Source organism: Chrysemys picta, chromosome 3 (genome assembly GCF_011386835.1).
Source record: "Chrysemys picta bellii isolate R12L10 chromosome 3, ASM1138683v2, whole genome shotgun sequence".
NCBI classification, from domain to species: domain Eukaryota; kingdom Metazoa; phylum Chordata; order Testudines; family Emydidae; genus Chrysemys; species Chrysemys picta.
The window spans coordinates 134,643,265-134,663,748 of record NC_088793.1 but is presented as its reverse complement, the minus strand read 5'-3'; the positions used below and the strand labels follow the sequence as shown (position 1 = coordinate 134,663,748).

At 38.3% G+C, this 20,484-nt stretch overlaps 1 protein-coding gene across 3 annotated transcripts in view; it reads left to right on the top strand.

The window, feature by feature from the left end:
* The window catches only part of HEATR1 (HEAT repeat containing 1), a 54,596-nt gene that overhangs the window by 9,065 nt on the left and 25,047 nt on the right, over window positions 1–20,484 (top strand). For all 3 annotated transcript variants that reach the window (XM_005291185.4, XM_005291184.4, XM_065589058.1), the window contains exons 8-25: window positions 569–702; window positions 1,354–1,462; window positions 1,874–1,984; window positions 4,848–4,965; window positions 6,278–6,385; window positions 6,788–6,883; window positions 7,946–8,034; window positions 8,358–8,569; window positions 9,239–9,360; window positions 10,047–10,244; window positions 11,951–12,134; window positions 13,136–13,284; window positions 15,018–15,210; window positions 15,802–15,974; window positions 17,185–17,352; window positions 18,652–18,894; window positions 19,509–19,640; window positions 20,177–20,283. In XM_005291185.4, coding sequence (XP_005291242.2) covers window positions 569–702; window positions 1,354–1,462; window positions 1,874–1,984; window positions 4,848–4,965; window positions 6,278–6,385; window positions 6,788–6,883; window positions 7,946–8,034; window positions 8,358–8,569; window positions 9,239–9,360; window positions 10,047–10,244; window positions 11,951–12,134; window positions 13,136–13,284; window positions 15,018–15,210; window positions 15,802–15,974; window positions 17,185–17,352; window positions 18,652–18,894; window positions 19,509–19,640; window positions 20,177–20,283 — 2,646 coding nt within the window. The remainder of the gene's footprint in view (window positions 1–568; window positions 703–1,353; window positions 1,463–1,873; window positions 1,985–4,847; window positions 4,966–6,277; window positions 6,386–6,787; window positions 6,884–7,945; window positions 8,035–8,357; window positions 8,570–9,238; window positions 9,361–10,046; window positions 10,245–11,950; window positions 12,135–13,135; window positions 13,285–15,017; window positions 15,211–15,801; window positions 15,975–17,184; window positions 17,353–18,651; window positions 18,895–19,508; window positions 19,641–20,176; window positions 20,284–20,484) is intronic.

Genomic DNA, 20,484 nt, shown 5'->3' with positions numbered 1-20,484 from the left:
TGTAGCTAGAGCGGACTCTGCCAGCCCCCTTTACCTCCCTCTTCCCCTGAAGTGGAGTAGGGATTCTAGGGCTCCCCTCCCTGTGTCTGTCTCTCTCTAGCTTGTAGACGTGCTCTTCGCAGCCCACAAGTTACCACATTCCCTCCTGCCCTTGGATCCCCTAGCCCAACTGGGCACTGGAGGAGTGTGGAGCAAGTAGTTGAATGGTGGTGAGGTATTCCAAGAAAGACCCACTCATCTCTCCCCAATACACGCAAGAACCCCTCAGTCTTTCCCTTTTCCCTACCACCACTTTCTTAAGAAACAAGGGAAATAGACTGCCCAAAAACAAGGCAGAGTTATGGTTGATTGGCAGTGCCTTGTACCTTTGCAGAATGTGATATGCACCAATCCTTAAACCTGTGAAAACTGGTAAATGCATCCCTGTAACCCTTTTTATGTTTTTCATTGAGGCTGATCCTCTTGACAATATAATATGGATAGTTGAAAGTTCTATATAATAGAAAGTGATGGATAAGCTATAACCCAGAGCAATATTCAGTCTTCCTTTTGGTGTTCTCCTGTGCAGGCCATTTCGCTACCTGTGTAACATTCCAGACCTGGTTATTATCCTACATGGCATTTCAGCTGCCTATGACGTCACTCCCCTTCTGCATTACCTGCTGCCGCACCTAGTTTGCTCCATTATTAACTCCGCTACTGGTATGTTAGCATGTGCCCAATGTTTTTTCTGGGTAAACCCTTGTAGCAACTTTGCTAGATAAATCAGTTTTAATTGTTCCTGATGATAGACTGCTCCAAACTGTGAGGGACTGCTCGTGTTTTTCTTTCTGTGAGGCTTGTGGGATAGCTTTGTTTCTTTAAATGCCACAGCAGATTAGTGATGTGCTAGGCACCTAGATATTCATTTGCAGTGCTCCGTTGAGAACAGATGATCTAGTGAGAGCTACTGTAATTTTATGAAGGTCCTTGACTTGTCAAGTGCTGCACGTAGAACGTCACTTGATAGAACATTTGCCACAATTTTTACTCCAGGCATAGAGTGATAATACTGAGCAGCGTGTAATATTTAATCATTGCAACATCTATAGGAAATAGCTAAATTTTATGGTCCCCATTTTACAGGTTGGGAAAGTAAGGTACAGCACATGGTTACTTGGCTTGACCAAAGGGGCACAGCAGGTTAGTGTTAGAGACGGGGTACGTTCCTGTCTCCCCGTTATGTGCTTAATCCACTAGAGACTGCTGCCTATTTTTTTTCGTGGTTGTTGGTGTAATAAATGTAAAGCGTTTGTAAGATGAACAGTTGAGTTAAAATAATTAGACATTTTTAAAATAATGTTTCTTCTTAAGAGGGGCACGAGGAATCTGAAGTGACAGATAACCATATCTATACGAGACATCTAGAAGCCATACTTACAAGTATACCACTGGAAAAGGATTTAGATCGCTTATTGGCCTGGTGAGCTAATTTCGATTATTTTCCACAATGTATGTTAATTTCAGCTACAATAGCACCTAATTTGTGACAATGTAATTAGCATTGTTTCAGAATATCTGTTATCTTCCCAGCTTTCATGGGTTCCTGACACGCCCTGATCCTGCAAACATATTGGTGTTTGAACACTGAGTGTTTGACTTCACTGGGACTACTTGCTTGAGCAGAATTAAATACATGGATAAGTCTTTGCGAGATTGGGGCCTTACAAAGAAAAAATTACTTCGGGGATTAAATTTAAACTCAGAAGAAAACCTGTATTTATAACATACGATATGAATCACACAAACTATTCTATTTGTCTCAATTAATAATGCTGATGATTAGTGTTGTCTTGTCAATATGTCTGTTTTGTTTGTGTTTTTGTCATTTTAGTAAATTTCTTGAAGAGTTTATTTCCTATGGTGTGGAGAATGAATCTGATTCTACCAAAATGGCTGTGCTCAATAAACAACTTCTTCCTCTCATCAGACTTCTTGAAAGAAAGTAAGTTAGTTTTTATTTCCTATGCATTTTGTGCAATATGAAAGTATGGTAAGTCACCTGTGAATCAATATATTCTTCTCTTAGTAATTTGTGTTCATATGGCATTTATCTAGAGTACCTTTAGCCTAATTATGACTTCATACATGTTACTTAGGTATGCTGAGTGATTTATGCAAGCATAATTTTGGTCTTTTACAGTACATGTAATTAAAGCCAAATCTATCCTGGTACATTCCCCATCACCTTAATATCCGAGCACCTCAGCTGCTAGCCTCTCCTAGCACTCTTAAGTTATACTGAGCCTTTTCTATTAATCATTTACACTAGTGGTCTGCATATTATTGACCAGCTTTATGAAAACACAATCCGATTAATACCCTCTGAAGAATTATTTACTGTAATTTATTGTAAGTGGATGAGGCTTTCTTTAAACAACTAACAAAATCATCCAAAGCACAGGACTTGGTGGTGATGGGGGACTTCAACTATCCAGACGTCTGTTGGAAAAATAACACTGCAGGACATAGATTATCCGAAGTTGTTGGAATGTCTTGGAGAAAATTTTTTATTTTAGAAGGTGGAGAAAGCTACTAGGGGAGAGGCTGTTCCAGATTTGATTTTTGACAAATAGGAAGGAACTGGTTGAGAATTTGGAAGTGGAAGGCAGCTTGGGTGAAAGTGATCATGAAATGGTAGAGTTCATGATTCTAAGGAATGGTAGGAGGGAAAACAGCACAATAAAGATAATAGATTTCAAGAAGGCAGACTTCAGTAAACTCAGGGAGTTGGTAGGTAAGATCCCATGGAAAGCAAGTCAAGGGGAAAACAGTTGAAGTGACTTGGCAGTTTTTCAAAAAGACTTTATTAAGGGCACAAGAGCAGTCTATCTGATTGCATAGGAAAGATAGGAAGTATGGCAAGGGACCACTCTGGCTTAACCAGGACATCTTCAATGATCTGAAACTCAAAAAAGAGTCATACAAAATGTGGAAACTAGGTCAAATTAAAAATGATGAATATAAACAAATAACATAAATATGTAGGGACAAAATTAGAAAGGCCAGGGCACAAAATGAGATTAAACTAGCTATAGACATAAAGGATAAGAAGAAAATTACTCTGAAACTATAGAAAATAATGGTGATCTTGAAGGTGGATAGTCTTCAGAATCCTGTATGTTGAGGATGGATTCTCCTAAACAAAATAAGTCAATGCAGTTATTTAATTATTATTACCATACTACTCATTTAGTACTACTGATTGCATTCAGTGTCACTCAGTACTACTTAAAGGTGAAATTGTAAAAGGAAGATCTGCCTATTTCAGCTATTTATTTTTTATCACAACTGCATCTAAAATGATAGTACCATAGAGTAACAACTATATTTTTTGCTCAAACATGAGAATTCAAGAATAGTCCAGAAGGAAGACAGGCAGTCCTTAAGAAAGAAGTATGAAATAAAAAAGTTTACCAACCTGAAGATCCTGCATGTTCAGACCTATTCCTTTCATCATCTTCAGTGCAGCTTCCTCCTGAGAAGGAACACTTCCCATGATGTTGTTTCATTCGGGCAACCAGGCCCTGCATTTCTTTGTTGCACTGATTGCATTTTGCATGCATGCCTGTCTTACCCACAGGTAGAGGAACTTCATTAAAATATTCCCAAACTAGGTCTCTTTTACGGCCTGCTGCCATTATAGGTTTTCCCTTCTAATGGGAGAATGGTATGATAGATCTCAGATCAATGAAGGCTACACTCAGAAAGACCTCAAGACTTCTGGAATATGCTGCTCAAACAGTTTCACTTTTGTTTCTACTGCCTGTCCCTCCCTTCTCACACTTATCTCCAGACTTCTTCTCCTTGTCCAGATTTATTCCGCCCCCCAACAATCTTCTGTTCATTGAACTTTTTGAAACTTTGCACTTTTAGAGAGAGGTAAGGGATTGACTCTGTACACAAATTTGCAGAGGGACAATAAGGTTAAGGTCTGTTATTTCTCACCTCTGTTGTTTATTTATTTATTTTATTTTAAAACATTTTTGGTGTTAACAAGCATGTTATCTCTGGAGACACAAATCCACCGTTTGAGAACTGCAAAACTAAGCATCGCCGATGGTATCTTCTAGACTTAGCGCTGAGTCCCATTGGGTAGACAGAAAGATTAACCTAAATAGTCTATACAGAAGCCCCTGGAACCTCATAAAATTGGGTTCCTAATCCATGAACTATTGGAACTCATTTACAAAACTTTTCTTAAACATTATTGTCTCCTACTATGGAATTAGAATTTATAATACCTACTCAGTGATAGTTTTTTTTTTTTCTCAAGCATTTTATCAAAAAAATCTGATTTAAATTAAAAAAAAAAACGATTTTTTTTTTTAAATCGTTGATTTTTATCCACCCTGACTGGAGAGGACTGAGAAGGAACATAACAATTTTCAAGTACATAAAAGATTGTTACAAGGAGGAGGGAGAAAAATTGTTCATAACCTCTGAGGGTAGGACAAGAAGCAATTGGCTTATAAATTGCAGCAAGGGCGGTTTAGGTTGGGCATTAGGAAAAACTTTCTAACTGTCAGGGTAGTTAAGCATTGGAGTGAAGTGCAATGGGAGGTTGTGGAATCTCTGTCATTGGAGATTTTTAAAAGCAGGTTAAACAAATGGATGGTCTCAATAATACTTAGCCCTGCCTTGAGTATAAGGGACTGGAAGGAAGACCTCTCGAGGTCCCTTCCAGTCTTATGATTCAAACAAGTGCTCCCACATTCGCTATCCTCTGCATATATTTCTGTTGTAATTGGTGCATAACTTCTATAGTAATTCTCTGTGCAGAACCTGTTTCTCTTGGTTGTTGGCAGATATCCTAAAGCCTTAGACTTGGTACTGGAAGAGCATCTGAAAGATGTTACAGATCAGAATGAGCAAGATCTTTTCCACCAATTTATCTCTCTCTCATTGAGTGGAAGTAAATATCAGGTAGGTAAAGGCCCAATTTCTGGACCTAAATCAACTCTGGTATGCTGCCTTGAAGTCAGCAGTATTATACCGGGGTGTATCTGTCCTTCCTTGTCTCAAATCAATCACAATACAAGAAAAAAAAATTAAAGTATTGTTGTGCTTGAACAAAACTGATAATGTCTACAGTTATCAAACGTAAAAAGCAACTTGAATAAATGTCTATTAGCTTATATTGTTCTGCTTTGATCATGAAGTTCTGCTATGTTGTGACAAGGTCATGTGCCCCAGTGTTACTTTGGGACACTGTCAATGTCTTGCAAGCTGGATAGAACTGTCAAAATTAGAAAAGGTGGAAGCGCAGCAACCACCATTCTAATCAAGGAAGATTGTGAAGACATTTTTTGTAGTGTTATCGTGTTGCTTTTTACTCTTTTCAAAGGCTGATATTCAGTGACCAGAGGAATTTAGTGACTCCAAGTTTCTTAGCATGCTGTCTCCAAAGGGTAACAGAGCCTGGGCATATCACATACCAGTGCACAGCAAAATCATTTGTACTCCACCCTTTTTTTTGTCAAGAAAACTTTAATGTGTGGGTTTTGTGTGTGTGTGTTTTTAACATTCTTATAGCTACATTTCTTCATATTCAAAGCTGGTTACCTCCAAATCAAACATGCAAACTGGCAAAGATTATGGGCCATTAAAAGAAGTGTTTGAGACACTTTAGGCAAATTCAAGAAAAACAGGACTGCATAAATAGCACAGATTCTATAAATGGGTGGCCAATTGATAAAATCCTGGTATGTAAAATTAGGACATAGGACTCTGTTCAAGCAACTTCAGGGTTGCTGAGATAAGCTGCAGGCATCTGGTCTATTCGAGTTACCTTCTTAGCTGTCTCTATCTGGGTTCTGGTAGTCTGGTGTTCAGTCACTGGAGTTTTCTCAGAACCCTTAGATAAGTGCAGTGTGTTTCTAGGACAAAAAAGTGTGGGTGCTTCCTTACCTTGGCAGAGTGAGAATTTTAGGGCTTGTTTACACATGGAGTTATTCAACCATAGGTATTTCAATTTAAATTCACACCATACCTTAATCTGAATTAACTTTCTCATGTAGAAATGCCCTCAGGGTATAATTTTAAAAATACAGTAAGTCCATACACAGGGCAATTGTACTGTGTTATTCTGAAATTGACATTTTACAATCAGAAATATACGATTTCTATTCTGGATCAGTAGTTACTGGGGATTTTTTTCTTAGCTTATGTATTAATGACAAAGTTTAATTCATTAATTTTCAACATACATTGAGTAACTGTGCAATGTACATTTCAGTTTCTGGCAAACTCGGATACCTCTCTGGTGCTTAGCCTGAATCATCCACAGCCAGCAGTCAGGGTCTTGGCTGTTCAGTATTTGAAGGAGATCATTGAAGCATCAAAGGTTGGTACCTCTGAGTCTCTCATTTAAGTAACTTAATTGATGTCTTATCTTCAGAAGTTATAGAAACTTTTACTGAAGACAAGACAAACATCACACTAAAATATGACACCTACATTATCCTTAATGTTGTTTTCAATCAGTTCAGTTGTTGTTTCTTTAAACTTGGATCCTGTCATCCAGAGTCTTTAATTAAACAGGGTTTAATTCCTGTTTATGAAGCTGCTTGTAGTCCCACAATGGAGTCTGATACTTCTGTTTGTTTCTTCCATTGGTATTAGCAGTTAGTTTCTCCCTAACTGAGGTTTCTATTCTCCTGTACTTGAGTTGATATGTCATGAAAGTTATACTGCCAAGAAGGCTTTGGAAACTAATGGTCCTTAACCGTTTTCCCTCTTTGTTCAGGAGGGCTTTGACAAGTCCTTCATAGAAGAAGCCATTTTTGCACGACTTATGGATGACAACGTGGAGGTTGTTATGACTGCTCTCAGTGCCTTGGAGGTAAGTCAGTATTTCTTGATAGGTCAGGTGAGATTTTAGCTATTTCTCTATATTCAGAAGCGGTCTGGAATTAATGCTTTATATTAATTGTGCCTTCACCTCCCTGACCTCTCTGGCATTGATGAGAATTTGTGTGTAGCTCTGTCCTGTTAATAAGACAGAGAAGCAAAAATCTAGCAGACTATTCCTTACTTCACATTTTTTTCTCTTTTCGGAGACTATACTAAATCCAGTGTACTGTGTTGATCTGGTCACTAGAACATATTTTAATCCAGAGTTCTGCTCATCCTATAAAATACTCTGTCCGTTTTATACAAATAAATAAGAGGAGCCTTCAGCCCCCTGCCCAGAAAAGCTCTAGGTGCTAGGAAAAGACATCTGTGTCAAAGTTTTTCGGTCTTGGTGTAGGGATAAGCATGCATTATTCGTTTTTTTTTTGTTTTGTTTTGTTTTGTTTTGTTTTTTAACACGGTTGATTGCAGCCATACTTACTAAAGTCCTGCCTAGTATTTCTACATCAGGCAATACTATGTGTTGTGGGGGAAGAGATCATTACATAAACTACTTTTAATTATTACATATATTAGTATTTCTGGTAGGATTTTTCCTTGTGACACTTGTAGAGTTGTTGATTTTAAGAAATGGTATACCAATGACCACAAAGAGATATGAACAGAGCACATGAATGATCAGAAATAAAATGTTTTGTTAGCATGTGTTGGGTTTTCTTTTTATTTGCATGTAACAAATACTACATAGAGGAAAAATAATCCTTACTTCATTATGAAACATTCTGGTTGTTTTAAAATCAGTGCATTTTCCATCCAGCTGTGCATTCAGACCATATTCTTGATGGATCTAGCAAACCAGAGCATACTACACGTTACTGTAATTTTCTTTTTCCTTATAATAAACGTACTATCTGACCAACATAAGTTCACTTATCACCGTTTAATTTTTCTACTTAATATGATCAGTGATGCATTTGCTATCATAGTTTTGTAGATTATCTTATCTTGTATATTGGTAATTTCATTTTTGCATCTGTTGATTTGTTTGTAGATTTTCAAGGGACAAATCAGTCCAGAAATAACTGTTTCAAGTCTGTTGACTCTATTTCAAAGAGTTGATCTTTCAAAAGACGGGAAGTGGTATGTGCCTGTGTTTCTTCTGTCTTCCCCTTTCTCCTCCCCAACCTTTTAATATTAATGGGTGGAGCCTGGGTTGTGGGGTTGTTGTTGTGGGTGGTGTGTGTCATATCTTAACTTTGAATTCCTTTAGTTGTGGTAATTTTATATTGAGTCTTGAGAGAGATTTGAAATTACTTGATGACATTTTTTGTGAATTTCATTTACTCTGGCTTGCTATTCAAACTCTAATTTGAATCAATAGGAAGTTGACAACAATTTGGAGAAATGTTATTGGTGATGTAATCAAGTGGTGCTCCTTCAACTTTGTTTTTTTTCCGTTCTAGGTATAAGGTTCTTGAGGGAGCAATACACATTTTATTCAAAGAAGAGATTCTGAATGAGAAGGAAGAGCTATTAAATCGAGTAGTAATGCAGTTGCTACCATTTATGGTAATCACTAATAATAATTCAAAATCCGCAGAATGGAAAATGGCAGTTTGTCTATCAGAATCTGGCCTCTGCTCCCTACATCCTTTGTTGAAGGGCTGGCCAGAAGGTAAGCTATTAAAAACAAATGGTTTGGGAAAAAAAGAAAAATTATTGGACATTAGAACTTGATGCTCATAGAGAGCTGGCCACCACTAAGAAGTTATCACCCCTAATGTGTGATTAAAAGTCTTGGAAAGTGGGTTATCTATTCAGACATCAAACGCTTGTGATTTATTTATTTATTTACTCAAATTAAGAGAAATACTTTGATATGAAGTGAGATTTTTTTTTGTTTGTTTAACATTTATAATTGTAACTGATATGAGGAGTCTTTTTGGGAGGACTTTGATTTGCTGTTTTGAGGCCAAGTCATCTGGACTTTAATGTGGCAAAATTCCATTTGAACTCAAGTTTAAAAGGGCCTTTCAACAATAGAGGAAACAGTGGAATGGGGTGGCTGACATGTTGAGTAGTGGGATCTTTTTTATTTTTGAAAGAATAACCTCTTAGAATAAACTCTTCTGATGTAAAAAGAGGAGAGGGAATAAGCAAGGGAGGTCAAGAAGCGATGCACATGGAAAGCATCAGTATTTTGAGAGCTTAGTAAAGAAAAGCAAGAATGTTGGTGATAAGAAAATTAATTGCTTAAAGTGTTCAAATATTTCTAAATATTGTCAAGCTGTCAGTATTTTCACTTGTGATTCATGTATCCACCTTTTCTGTTTTATGGAAATAGCTTTTGAAAAAGTGATAAAATCCATCAAGTCTGCAGATTTGGTTGGTGTGGCAAACCAGAAAATGATTCTGCTGTTTTCTGATAACATAACTTCAGGGGATCCTTCCTTAATGTTACAGATGGTATGTGCACAATTAAAATACATTCTTTTTAATGGTAGTCCAAATTTCTATACTTACTTACAGATGATTGCTATAGCAGACAGAATGAGATTCGTGGGAGCTTGAAATATGCTGTTGGTTACATTTTACAGCATTATCCAGCTGCTGATACAATATATTTATGGCATAGTCACAAATGTAATGATCAGAATAAATTTAATGCCCATTAACTCTCTCATAATAAGGAAAACCTTGAACACAACACAAAGAGTACTATATTTAGGTGCCTTATTAGTGTAACCATAGCAAAACTGTTTTGTGGGCATTATATTCCCCCAAACAATTTGCCAATCAGAGAACAAATATGTAATGAGTTTGGAGGTCTCTGCCCAGTTTGGACAGACAGATGTCCATGGACAAATGTTCACATTGCCTATTGCGATGACGTTTTCTGTATTGATTGGTACCCTTGTTGGAGGAGAGGCCAATGACTGAATTGGCCATAGAGACTGAACTCTATCCTCTCACCAATGGAAGTGTTAATATCAGGTCAAAATTAAGGTATGTTGATAAGGAAGTATGGGAAAGCTTAGAACTTCTTCTGCCTGTGCTGTGACATTGCTGGAGCAAGGACATAAAAAGAACATATTGTGACGTCTCTTATGCTGTTGTGGGTTTTTGATGTGTTTTTTTTTTTTTTTTAATAGGTGGAAGATCTGATACATGTAGCTGAAAATGAATCTGACAGCGTGAGGCAGAAAGTAATTGCTCACGTAATCAGCTTTGTGCTTGTCCAGTGCTGCTGTAAATCACAAATGGAAGAAAGTTATTGGTCATTGGCTCTCAGAATCTTCAGACTTCTGGAGGGAAAAATAAGAAAACTCGAAGGCAGTCATTCTGCAGAGGTAAGAATTAAGTAATTTTGTAGCTGATACTCTTTTTTGTGAGGGTAAGGTCTTTTTCATAAGTGGAGTAGCAAGATCAGCAACCTTGGGATGGACAGAAAAATCTTGTCTCTGTTCCTTTAAAGAAATACCCTTGTCAGCATTTTCTTAAGGCTAGTATTAAGACTTTTAAGTTTCTTTTTTTAGTCATTGAAGTGAATGCACCAATAGAATTAAGGAATTGTTGTGTTTTACAATGATTGTTACTATGCTATAAACTCTTTCTAAAAAATAGAAAATTAAAGTTTGAATTACCAATATTAGTTGTCTGTCATCTTGTGGAAGGAAGAGAAGTTTAAATAATTGAGCACAGACATACCTATAGAGTCTGATTTAACTGTAATCCAAAATAAGCATCCAAAACAATATATAAAAAGTTTTTCCTGAAAATAAAGGCAATTAATGAGGAAAGGAAGCCATAAAATCTGTTTGTTTAGAAAATAAAGCTGGTCATTTTTAACAAATGGGAGCCCTATTCCTTGGGAAGAGAGCAAGGCAATTAATAGCATTCAAGGGACACTGTCAACTTGAAATATACAGTTGCAAAAAGACAAAGAAATAAAAGTAATTTTAATCCCTCACCTGCTTCTGAGTTTCCTGTGTCAGTGTTTAGGTTTTCTAAATAACATTTTCCTATTCTTTTAAAAAGCGTTTTTTTCCTCTCTCCCACACAAGACCCACACAAGAAGGGACAATTGGCCCTGATCTCGCAAACGCTCATGCGTGTGTGTTACATTCCACACATGAGTAAGTCCCATTGAACTCAATGTGTCTACTCAAGTACATAAAGTTTGTTGTGTATATGAGTATTCAGAGGAAATTGCCTGAGTGTATAGTGAAACTGTACACAAAATGCTATTAATTTAATTGCACATAACAAACTTCTAAAAAACTGGAGAAATTTGTTCTTTTTATTAGTATTATTTTGTGTACTGCTTGTAACAGTAGTAATAATACAATAGAAGGTACAGATTTTCAGCCAGATATTTTTTGTGGCGATACTCCTTTTAACAGACATGAAGTCTGCCATTGGAAAACAAAGTACTAGTAAACTTCACATAGAGAAAATAATCTTGTGACTTTTTGTTTTTGTAATTTGCTGGCGTTTTAACTCTGCAGTCAGCAGCAGTCCCTTGTTTAGATAACCAGGTGATCGGGTCAGTTCAGGCTTTCAGCATTCCTCATTAGCAGCTGTTAGCTGATTACCTGCTGGAGTTAGGAAGGAATTTTTTTCCCTTTTTTGTAAAGTGTTGTACCTTTTGGTACTTTATTTTATTTCCCTGAAGACATTTAGTTACAGGCAACTGCTTAAGACAGGATCCCAAATTTTATTTGTGTGTTCTTGGAAATGGTATTAGAATTGCAGAAGAGACTCTGTTATCAATAGAATTCATTTTTATGGCACTTGCTGCTATTTTAATGTAACTTCTGGCTGATTTTGTAGTATGGAACAGGGAATTGTGGCTCCAAATGCAAAAGCCTGCTTGCTCTTTCCCTACTCTAATTAGTTAATTTCTGTAGTGGTCTGATAATATCAAGTGCTATGCATAAGTGCTACAGTAAGTATGATCATGAAAATAAGGACAGGTACACACAGGTAGGAAGGCATTTTGTAATAACCTATAGAGTTGTGTGGGTGTGCATATAAGTTATGTTTTCATTCTCAGGCGCTTCCTGCAAAATGGCCTATCGAGTCAATGCCTGGGGGCTTGGTGTCAGTCGAGTTGTTGAATAAATACATAGAAAAGCTCAACGTTGGTCAGGCTGTTGATGTAGAAGATTCAGCCATGCTCATGCTTCTGTTGAAAAGCTTTGTTAGTGGCCTGAAGCCTCCCGTATCCTTTCTGAAAGGTAAGCTTCAGAACTCAAACAGCGAACCTTCACAGACCACAGGAAGAAAAAATTATGTCCTACGTTCCCCCCCCCCCCCCTTTAAATTTCCTTTCTCTAGACTTGAAAACAGCCACGTTTCTTAGATTCTTGAGCTGCAAAGCTGTTGGGGGGAATCGTTTCAGGGGTATGGCTACACTGCTGGCTTGGGTTTGGGCTGCAGCGCTATAAAATTGCAGTGTAGACCAGTGGTTAATATGAGATAGGTATATCTCCACATAGAACTGGAAGGGACCCTGAAAGGTCATCGAGTCCCGCCCCCTGCCTTCACTAGCAGGACCAAGTACTGATTTTGCCCCAGATCCCTAAGTGGCCCCGCTCAAGGATTGAACTCACAACCCTGGGTTTAGCAGGCCAATGTTCAAACCACTGAGCTATGGTTCTCAAACTAGGGCCGCCGCTTGTTCAGGGAAAGTCCCTGGCAGGCCGGGCCAGTTTGTTTACCTGCCGCGTCTGCAGGTTCGGCCGATTGCGGCTCCCACTGGCCGCAGTTCGCTGCTCCAAGCCAATGGGGGCCACTGGAAGCAGCGCGGGCTGAGGGATGTGCTGGCCGCCACTTCCCGCAGCCCCCATTGGCCTGGAGCGGCGAACCGTGGCCAGTGGGAGCCCCAATCGGCCGAACCTGCGGACACAGCAGGTAAACAGACTGGCCTGGCCTGCCAGGGGCTTTCCCTGAACAAGCGGCGGCCCTAGTTTGAGAACCACTGGTATAGACTATTGGGCTTTCAGCTGGAGCCCAGGCTTTGAGACCCTGCAAAGGGGGAGGCTCTGGGAGCCCAGGCTCGAGCCTAAGTCCAAATGTTAACACTGCAATTTTACTGCCCCTCAAGCCTGAGTCAGCTGACATGGCATGGTCATGGCCATGGCTTGGATCCTTTTTCACAGGGTGGACATACCCTGAAGGTACTTTATACAAATAATGATGGGGTTTTTGTCTTTCTCCACCCTGCTCGTGCCAATAGATGAAACCTGGTGGAATCCTGAAAGTTTGAATGAAAACAGCAGAGAGTATTTACACCTGTTGTTGGGGCTGTTTGACATCCTTGTCAGTGGAGCCAGTGAAGGAGCTGATGCTCTTCAGTTCAGAGCACTGCTGAGTCTTTTGTTCAAGGTATTTTTTGTGTGTGTGTGTTTTTTTGTTCTTAATGAATATTCTGAATTGTTTCTTTATTAACTTGTTTTGAACCACTACATAATTTTTAAAGAAAGCTGAGAACAGTTCCAAGGGATCCTGCTTAAATATTTATTTGCTTCATGGTAACATCTGAGTGAGAGTGGAAGACTGTTTAAGCACTAAGCAATGCATTTCTGAAAAAGGTTTGGTTGTGGGTTGCCAGAAGTCCATTACTATTTCTAAATATGATCTAAGAGTAAATATTGTATAGCGCAATTCCGGTAATTTAACATAGCTTTTTGTGCACTAGTCTTCATTGATATACAGCAGAAAGCATTTAATAAACATCTATAATGGTTTAAAATTTGGTATCAAGGTCTTTTTACAGAAGATTTCATTATATGGACAGTGTTTTTATAACGATTATGATTGCCTGAATGGAGAAATGTTTTAACACTGCAAGGCAGACCTGGTTCAAACAGAGAAAAGTAGATGTGCTTAACTATGTCCAGTTGTATAGCTAGCTAAGTAGATTTCATGGGTTATGTTAGTTGTTTGGTTTACCATATAACATGATAAGAATCATGTATTGTGTTCAGGGGGAAAATGACCTGGGGGCTTATCTGCAGGGTGTGAGTGGGGTGCCGGGGCCTGGCTGCAGGGAGCAAATCTCTTGGGCCAGGCAGCCCCTATTTTCTTCCCTGGCTGCAGGGTGTCCTGTGAGCCAGCAGGTGCCAGGACCAGACAGGGTGTGCTTAGTGGCCAGTCCGCATGGAAGGAGCCCAGGACATTATAGCCAGGACTGGGTGGAATCAGGTATGGGGCTGCCCAAACAGTGGAGCCCCCCATGAGGATCAGGAGCCAGGCACAGGTAGTGGAGGGGTGGGGATGAGACAGGCTCTGTGGGGGGGTCACTGCCTGATCCCCTGGCCTCCCCCATTTCCTCAGTTGCCCCTATCTTCTGCCCAGCGCCCTTCTGCTCCCTACCAGGGCTTCCCCCTGCCCAGCTCCTCTTTTCCACTGGGACTCAGCTTCCCCAGGGCCCCCTACCTCCACATACATCTTTTGCAGTGACCTCTCCTACTTAGCAGGTAACCTAGTCTCCCTCCTTAGTAGAATTCTGGTTGCGCCCCTGAGGATGGTGCCAAAGTGTCTTTCAGTACTTTACTCTCAAAACAGCTGTTTGGGGTAGGGGCTGTGTTTGTTTAACACTTAGGTTTGAGGCCCCACTGCGCTAATTGGGGCCTTGGGCACCACAATGCTAGTATTAAATAATAATTATAAGTTAAAACAGATCATTAAATGACAATCACAAATCAAACTGAAAAGCTAAGGTTCCAGTTTGTATTAAAAATACAAGAGCTTCAGAAATCCTTGTGTCAAATGACATTGAATTCCATAGTCCCTGAAAGAAAAAAGGGTGGTGGGGGGAAGACTTGACCCTTGGAGTCTTCAGTTGAAGTAAAATTATAGAAAGCTCTCTGGATGTCATAAAGAATGCTGCATGCAGCAAGGGGTTAACAGCTGCCCCAAAAGAGGACAGAGTCCTCAAACAAGATGTTGGCTTTATATTATGCCCAACACTTTTAGTCTCAATCTAAATGAAATGGGTGTTTCTGTAAATACCTTTTCAAGCTATAATAGCAAGAGAAAAAGGACTTTTTCATAAAAGAACGTAAAGATGCACAGGACAAAGGAGTAACAAATATATTTAACTTTTTATTTTAAAGGTACATTTAGAAGATTCAGAGGATCTGTTCAAATTCCTTTCAGTTTTATGGACCTATAACTATAACCTCTCAAATCAGCTAAACTACACAGTGAATGCGATGCTACAGACTCAAGCTTTGTATATAGGGTGTGCAATGCTTACATCGCAGGCTGCCCAAAAGAAGAAACAGCTGGTATCAGCCTCCTCCCCAGGTACTGGGAAACTGTATACTTCTGGCTTGCTAAGGCTTAGTCACATGTTAATAAAAAGTAATATCTGTGCTCTAGAACAAGTGTTAAACATTAATTTTCTTGTCATATGTTATTTCTGTCTGCATTATGAATGCTACATTTCTTGTTGAAACCATACATCTGAATTTCCTAACGTTTTGTCTTTGTCAAATCATAACCATAACAGAGTTGTTTTGGTAGGTAACACTTGTGCATACAATTGTCAAATAACCACATGCTTTTGAAATTTATGTCTGAGAAATCACACTGTGTTTTATGTAGAGCATAACAAATTTTAAACAAGAAAAGGATGCTATATAGGCTTTAGTAGTAAAACTTAAGTCCTTCATTTTTAAACAAATACAAAAATATAAGCATCTTGGTGCTGAAATTTATGGCCAGATTTCCACATGGCTCATATTAAAAATAGTTACTGTATATCCCTCAAGATTTTTAAGGAAAAGAGCAGACCCTTTAAATACAAAGGAATCTGTTGGTGCTGCTGTAGATGATGATGTAAGAATTCTAAGAATGCTCACTGTAAACAATTTTTTTTCCATTTTCATTTTTTAGTGGTAATATCTTTGCTGATTAACTTGGGGAGTCCCGTGAGTGAAGTGCGAAGGGCTGCTCTTAATTGTCTTCATTCCCTGAGTGGGATAAAGGAGTCTCCATTTCATCCCATTCTTCATAATCTGGTACAAAAAGCAGAGGAGATCATAACTGATCCCATCTATGTGACCCAGGTAAGATTTTTGTTGAGGTGCATGTGAGTGAAATAAATTTTCAGGGACCTATTTGGAATTCCAACTTCTCTATTGGTTAGTGGAGATCATGTTACAGACAAGGTGCTTGTCTATTCTCTCCCACCCCTATTGGTTTAGGAGACCACTCACTCTGCTTTCTTGAGTGGGAAGGAAAGGGCCATAATGGCATTTGAGAAAGTGGAACGTCTGGGGTTGGGGAAGGAGTATCAGAATATTTGCCAGGAAAACCAGAATGCAAAAGAAATTACAGTGGAGCTCACTTAAATACTTGAGGACTGAATAAATTTGTTTAAGCCACTATTCATATAGTGAAAAATTAAATGCGACTTGAAAGTCAGCATGTGTGTCTATAACAGAATTATGTAATTTGCAGATAATTTGTATTTCAAAACATCCTAACTTTTAAGATTTTTTTTAAGAGATCCTCTATTGAATAAATAGCCACATTTTCATGGATAATAATTACTAATAAAACTAGATGTGGAAGGCAGGGCAGCGAGGCTATTGTTGAGAGAGTTAGCATTATTGAAAAAGTTGGGTGTTCTAGTCCTGTGTCATTTTCGCTTGGAATCCCAGGCAATTTCTGCTGGGACGTTGGGGAGGAAAGACAGGCCACAAGCCACCCACCCTCTTCTCCAAAGACTGTTCCCCTTCTCCAGAGGTTGCTCTTGCTTGGAGGAATAAGGCCCAGGAACTTGTCTGTTTTTCCCTGGAGAGAAGCTTGTAAAGGGAAAAGTAGACATTGAAGCCTCTTCCCACAGTTAGCTCCACGGATGAGAAGGATTGCAGAGAAAGGCAATCCCAACAATTTAAAAAACACATATTGATTCTACATTATTCTTTCAAGCAGTGAATGGGCTGTTTTGCTAATGTCCTCTGAACCAGCCAGATTTTGTATAGAGCAATAGATTCATAAAAGCTTCTATTTGTACAGTACACAAATTATTTGTATGTGGAATGTTCATACATCTGTCATGTAAAATGGTGTTTATTTCTGACTGAAAGAGAAAAATCAAACTAACTTAAGAAGGACTTAAAAATGAATAATATATTACATTTACTCACGTCTGCCTCACATTGCATTCACTTTCAAATATTACAGCTTTCTGGGGCCTTTAACTTCTGTGGCAAGGACTTGTTTTTCACACTTTTTTTTTTTTTTTTTTTTTTTTTTTTGTAAATCAACTAGAGTTTGGGAAGCTTGTTTGAGGAGCTGCAGACACAAAGTAAACAGAAATCCCAGCAGAAGAAGCTGTTAGAAGCTTTGGAACACATACTCAATTGTGTACAAGCCCCTGGTTGTCCATCATATGTTGCAAGAAGCTTGATGAAGATTCTTCAGCAGGTCAACGGTGAGGTGCGTGTGGGCTTTCTGGTTTCTGAATTTATTTTATGGATAGGATGTAAGGTTTGTTGGGGTTTTTTGTTTTAATGATGGAAGTGTCTTGAAATGTAGAGAACTCAAAAGATGCAGCTTTATTTAGCAAGAGTAACTTTGAGTTACTGCCGATTAATTTTATAGTACTTTTGATAGACATTCGGATGATACTTTAGGTAACTTGCTATGCAAAGGTTACACATCTGCAAAACATAACTCAAAGATTATCACAAACATTTCCATGCCCCAGCCATGAACTTTTTTCTATTGTAGGACACTGCACTAGAGTCCTTAGGCAAATTTAAAGTCCTGCTGACTCTGGAACAAGGTCTCAAGAACATTTTTCTAGAAGGATTTCACCGAGAGCTATAATGTAATAACAAATGCGCTGTGCATGTTCAGTATTTTAAAATTAGATTTATTTTGTGTGTATTTAACTCCCTTTTAAGCAGTATGTTCAGAATTCCCTTCTCTGTACTGCTGCAGAATGCATTAGTTCATTGTGTTAAAACCATGGATGGCGATAGATATGATGTGAGCTTTAATACAGTAGAACAGGTTATCCTATTTAAAAGGATTGTGAATGGCATACTGAATGATTGCCATTGTTGCCAGAAACTTAGGGTTTGTCAGAGCTGTAGTAATCATAACTACTCTGAAAATCCAGGCATAGATTTATGCCATGGTGTTGTATCCATGTCACTCCCAGGATATTAGCGAGACGAGGTGGGTGAAGTAAGTCTTTTATTTCAAGTTTACACAGAGCTCTTCTTCAGGTCCGTAAGAAGAGGAGCTCTGTGTAAGCTCAAAAGCTTCTCTCTTGCACCAACAGACGCTATTACCTCACTCGCCTAATATCCTGGGACCAACACAGCTACAACAATACTGCATAAATCCAGTCTTTCTGTTCAGTCCAAGATTTTTAGTGTCTAGCATAACTCATTCATAACTTTGCTAGACACTGGATATATGGCTTATTACAACAATCTATAACCCTCTAACAGCCCCATCCCCCAGCTGTCTTTACCTCCCTTCCTTTTCCCCCTGTTACTGGAGGGGTATTAATGGGCAAAGTTCCCTGCAATGCCAAGTTCACCATGGAAGGCGCATCCTCGAGGTAAGGACATGCCCTGACACTTTTTATTATACTTACATAACGCACAGTGTGATGTCAGTGATCGATATTGCATTAAAATTGAAACTGCCCTTCTGAAAGTTTGTTAAAGCAACAGTTGATTTAAAAAAAAACAACCTCTTATAAATGTTCTTCACTTGTAGATGATACTGTCTCACCTGTTGCCTGCAATAGATAGATTGCTGGAGAAAATGCTAAAGGAACCTGAGACAGTATTGAAAGATGAAGTTGTTCTTCTGCATCTCATCCTGGGGAAATACAGTGAACATTCAGCTGCCCTCTTATGCAAGGATCAGCAGAGTCTGGATTTGTTCATCAGAAGTCTGCACGTTGCAAAGGAGCTTTACAAAGGAATTCCAACTTTCCAGATCACAGCACTTGGGCAGGTATGTGTTTCTGAACAAAGTTTTTTCATATTTTTTTAATTCAGATAGCAGATGTGAGTGTTGATGAGTGAATTTAAAAGGACTCTTTCAACGTTAGAAGGCCCTAAATTCTGAATGAAACTCTTTTACATATCAGTTTCCCAGATCCATGTAGCTCTTTTGAAGTGTTTTCCAAACGGATACCTCAAAGCTCTTTTACTTTTCAACATTTTAAAGACAAAGTGTTTTTTCCCTTTTTATTTTTTTGTTTTTAATAAGGTAAGTAGCCAGGGTTGCTGCTGCTGCTCCATTTTATTTACTTTTCACCAGCTACTGTAGCAGTTTTACCTCAAATTTTTTTGTTTTTCAAGAAACAAAAAGAAAATATGTAATAAGATAAGTGAGAAATATGTTTGCTTGGAATAGAAATCAATTGTTTCTTTCAAATATTGTATTACAGTCACAAAAGTGGGACAATGTGTACATAAATGTGACTGACGCATTTGTGTGTATGTATGTAAATCATTATATATACAAATGTAAAAATAATTTAGATTTTCCCATGTTTCACATTTTGTCATTAAAAAGTGTACCTGTTTTTGGCTTCGTTAAATATTTATTTTTTAACATTGCAGATCACTAAACCATTCTTTGCTGCAGTGCCAGATGGGAAGGTGCAACAGAAGCTATTGAGAGTTCTGTTTGATTTACTGTTAAATTGCAAAAACCCACTTTGTGCCCAGGCAATTAGCAGTGTTTTTAAAGGGGTAAGTTGCAGCCTGTTAGGACTTGGGAATCTATTCAGAATTGTTAAGATATTTCAGGTTAAATTGCAATCAATAATTATATTGATTGCTTATGGAATTCTTAACGTGATAGTCATCAGAAGCCATATAAAGCACATTAAAATGCAATTTAATATGCATTAAAGATGCATTAAAATAGTACCCCTAAAAGATAAGTATCACATCTGTATGTATTCATTATGTTGTAATAATGAACTTCAGAGGAAGGAGGAACATTCCACTCGGCTTCATTTTTATTTTCGGTATGAAAAAAGTAGTTTTGTCTAAAATCAAAAAGTGTTTTTCCAAATACATTGAGAGTAACTGTTGCTTTAATAATAATTTGTTTGTTGTAATACATAGATGAAAATTGTTCTTGCATTCTGATTGACATAAGAAATGCAGTTAGGACAGGCATTCAGAGCTATTACGATGATCAAGGCCAGATAAATACTTGGGTGGGTGGATAGATGTTTGTTGCTCATATGTACTTAATATTTTTTTTTATTTTGCTCTAGATTTCAGTTGATGCTGAGCAGATTAGTGTAGAGCTTGACCCTCCTGAGAAAGCCAAAGCTCTGGCTACCGTTCAGCAAACTAGGAGACAGAAAATACAGCAGCAGAGGTAATGGGAATAGAGATGTAGAAGTTACAGCCTTTGTCTATATACATTTAGAAAACACCACTTGTTGAGAGAATGTCATAAAATATATAGAAGGCATAGGAACTTCTTTGACTACATCTGTAAAGAAGACGAAAAATCCCAAGTACTTCAGAGTTTAAAGCCTCCCCATATTATTTAAAAGAGCTGACAGAGTGCTTGATA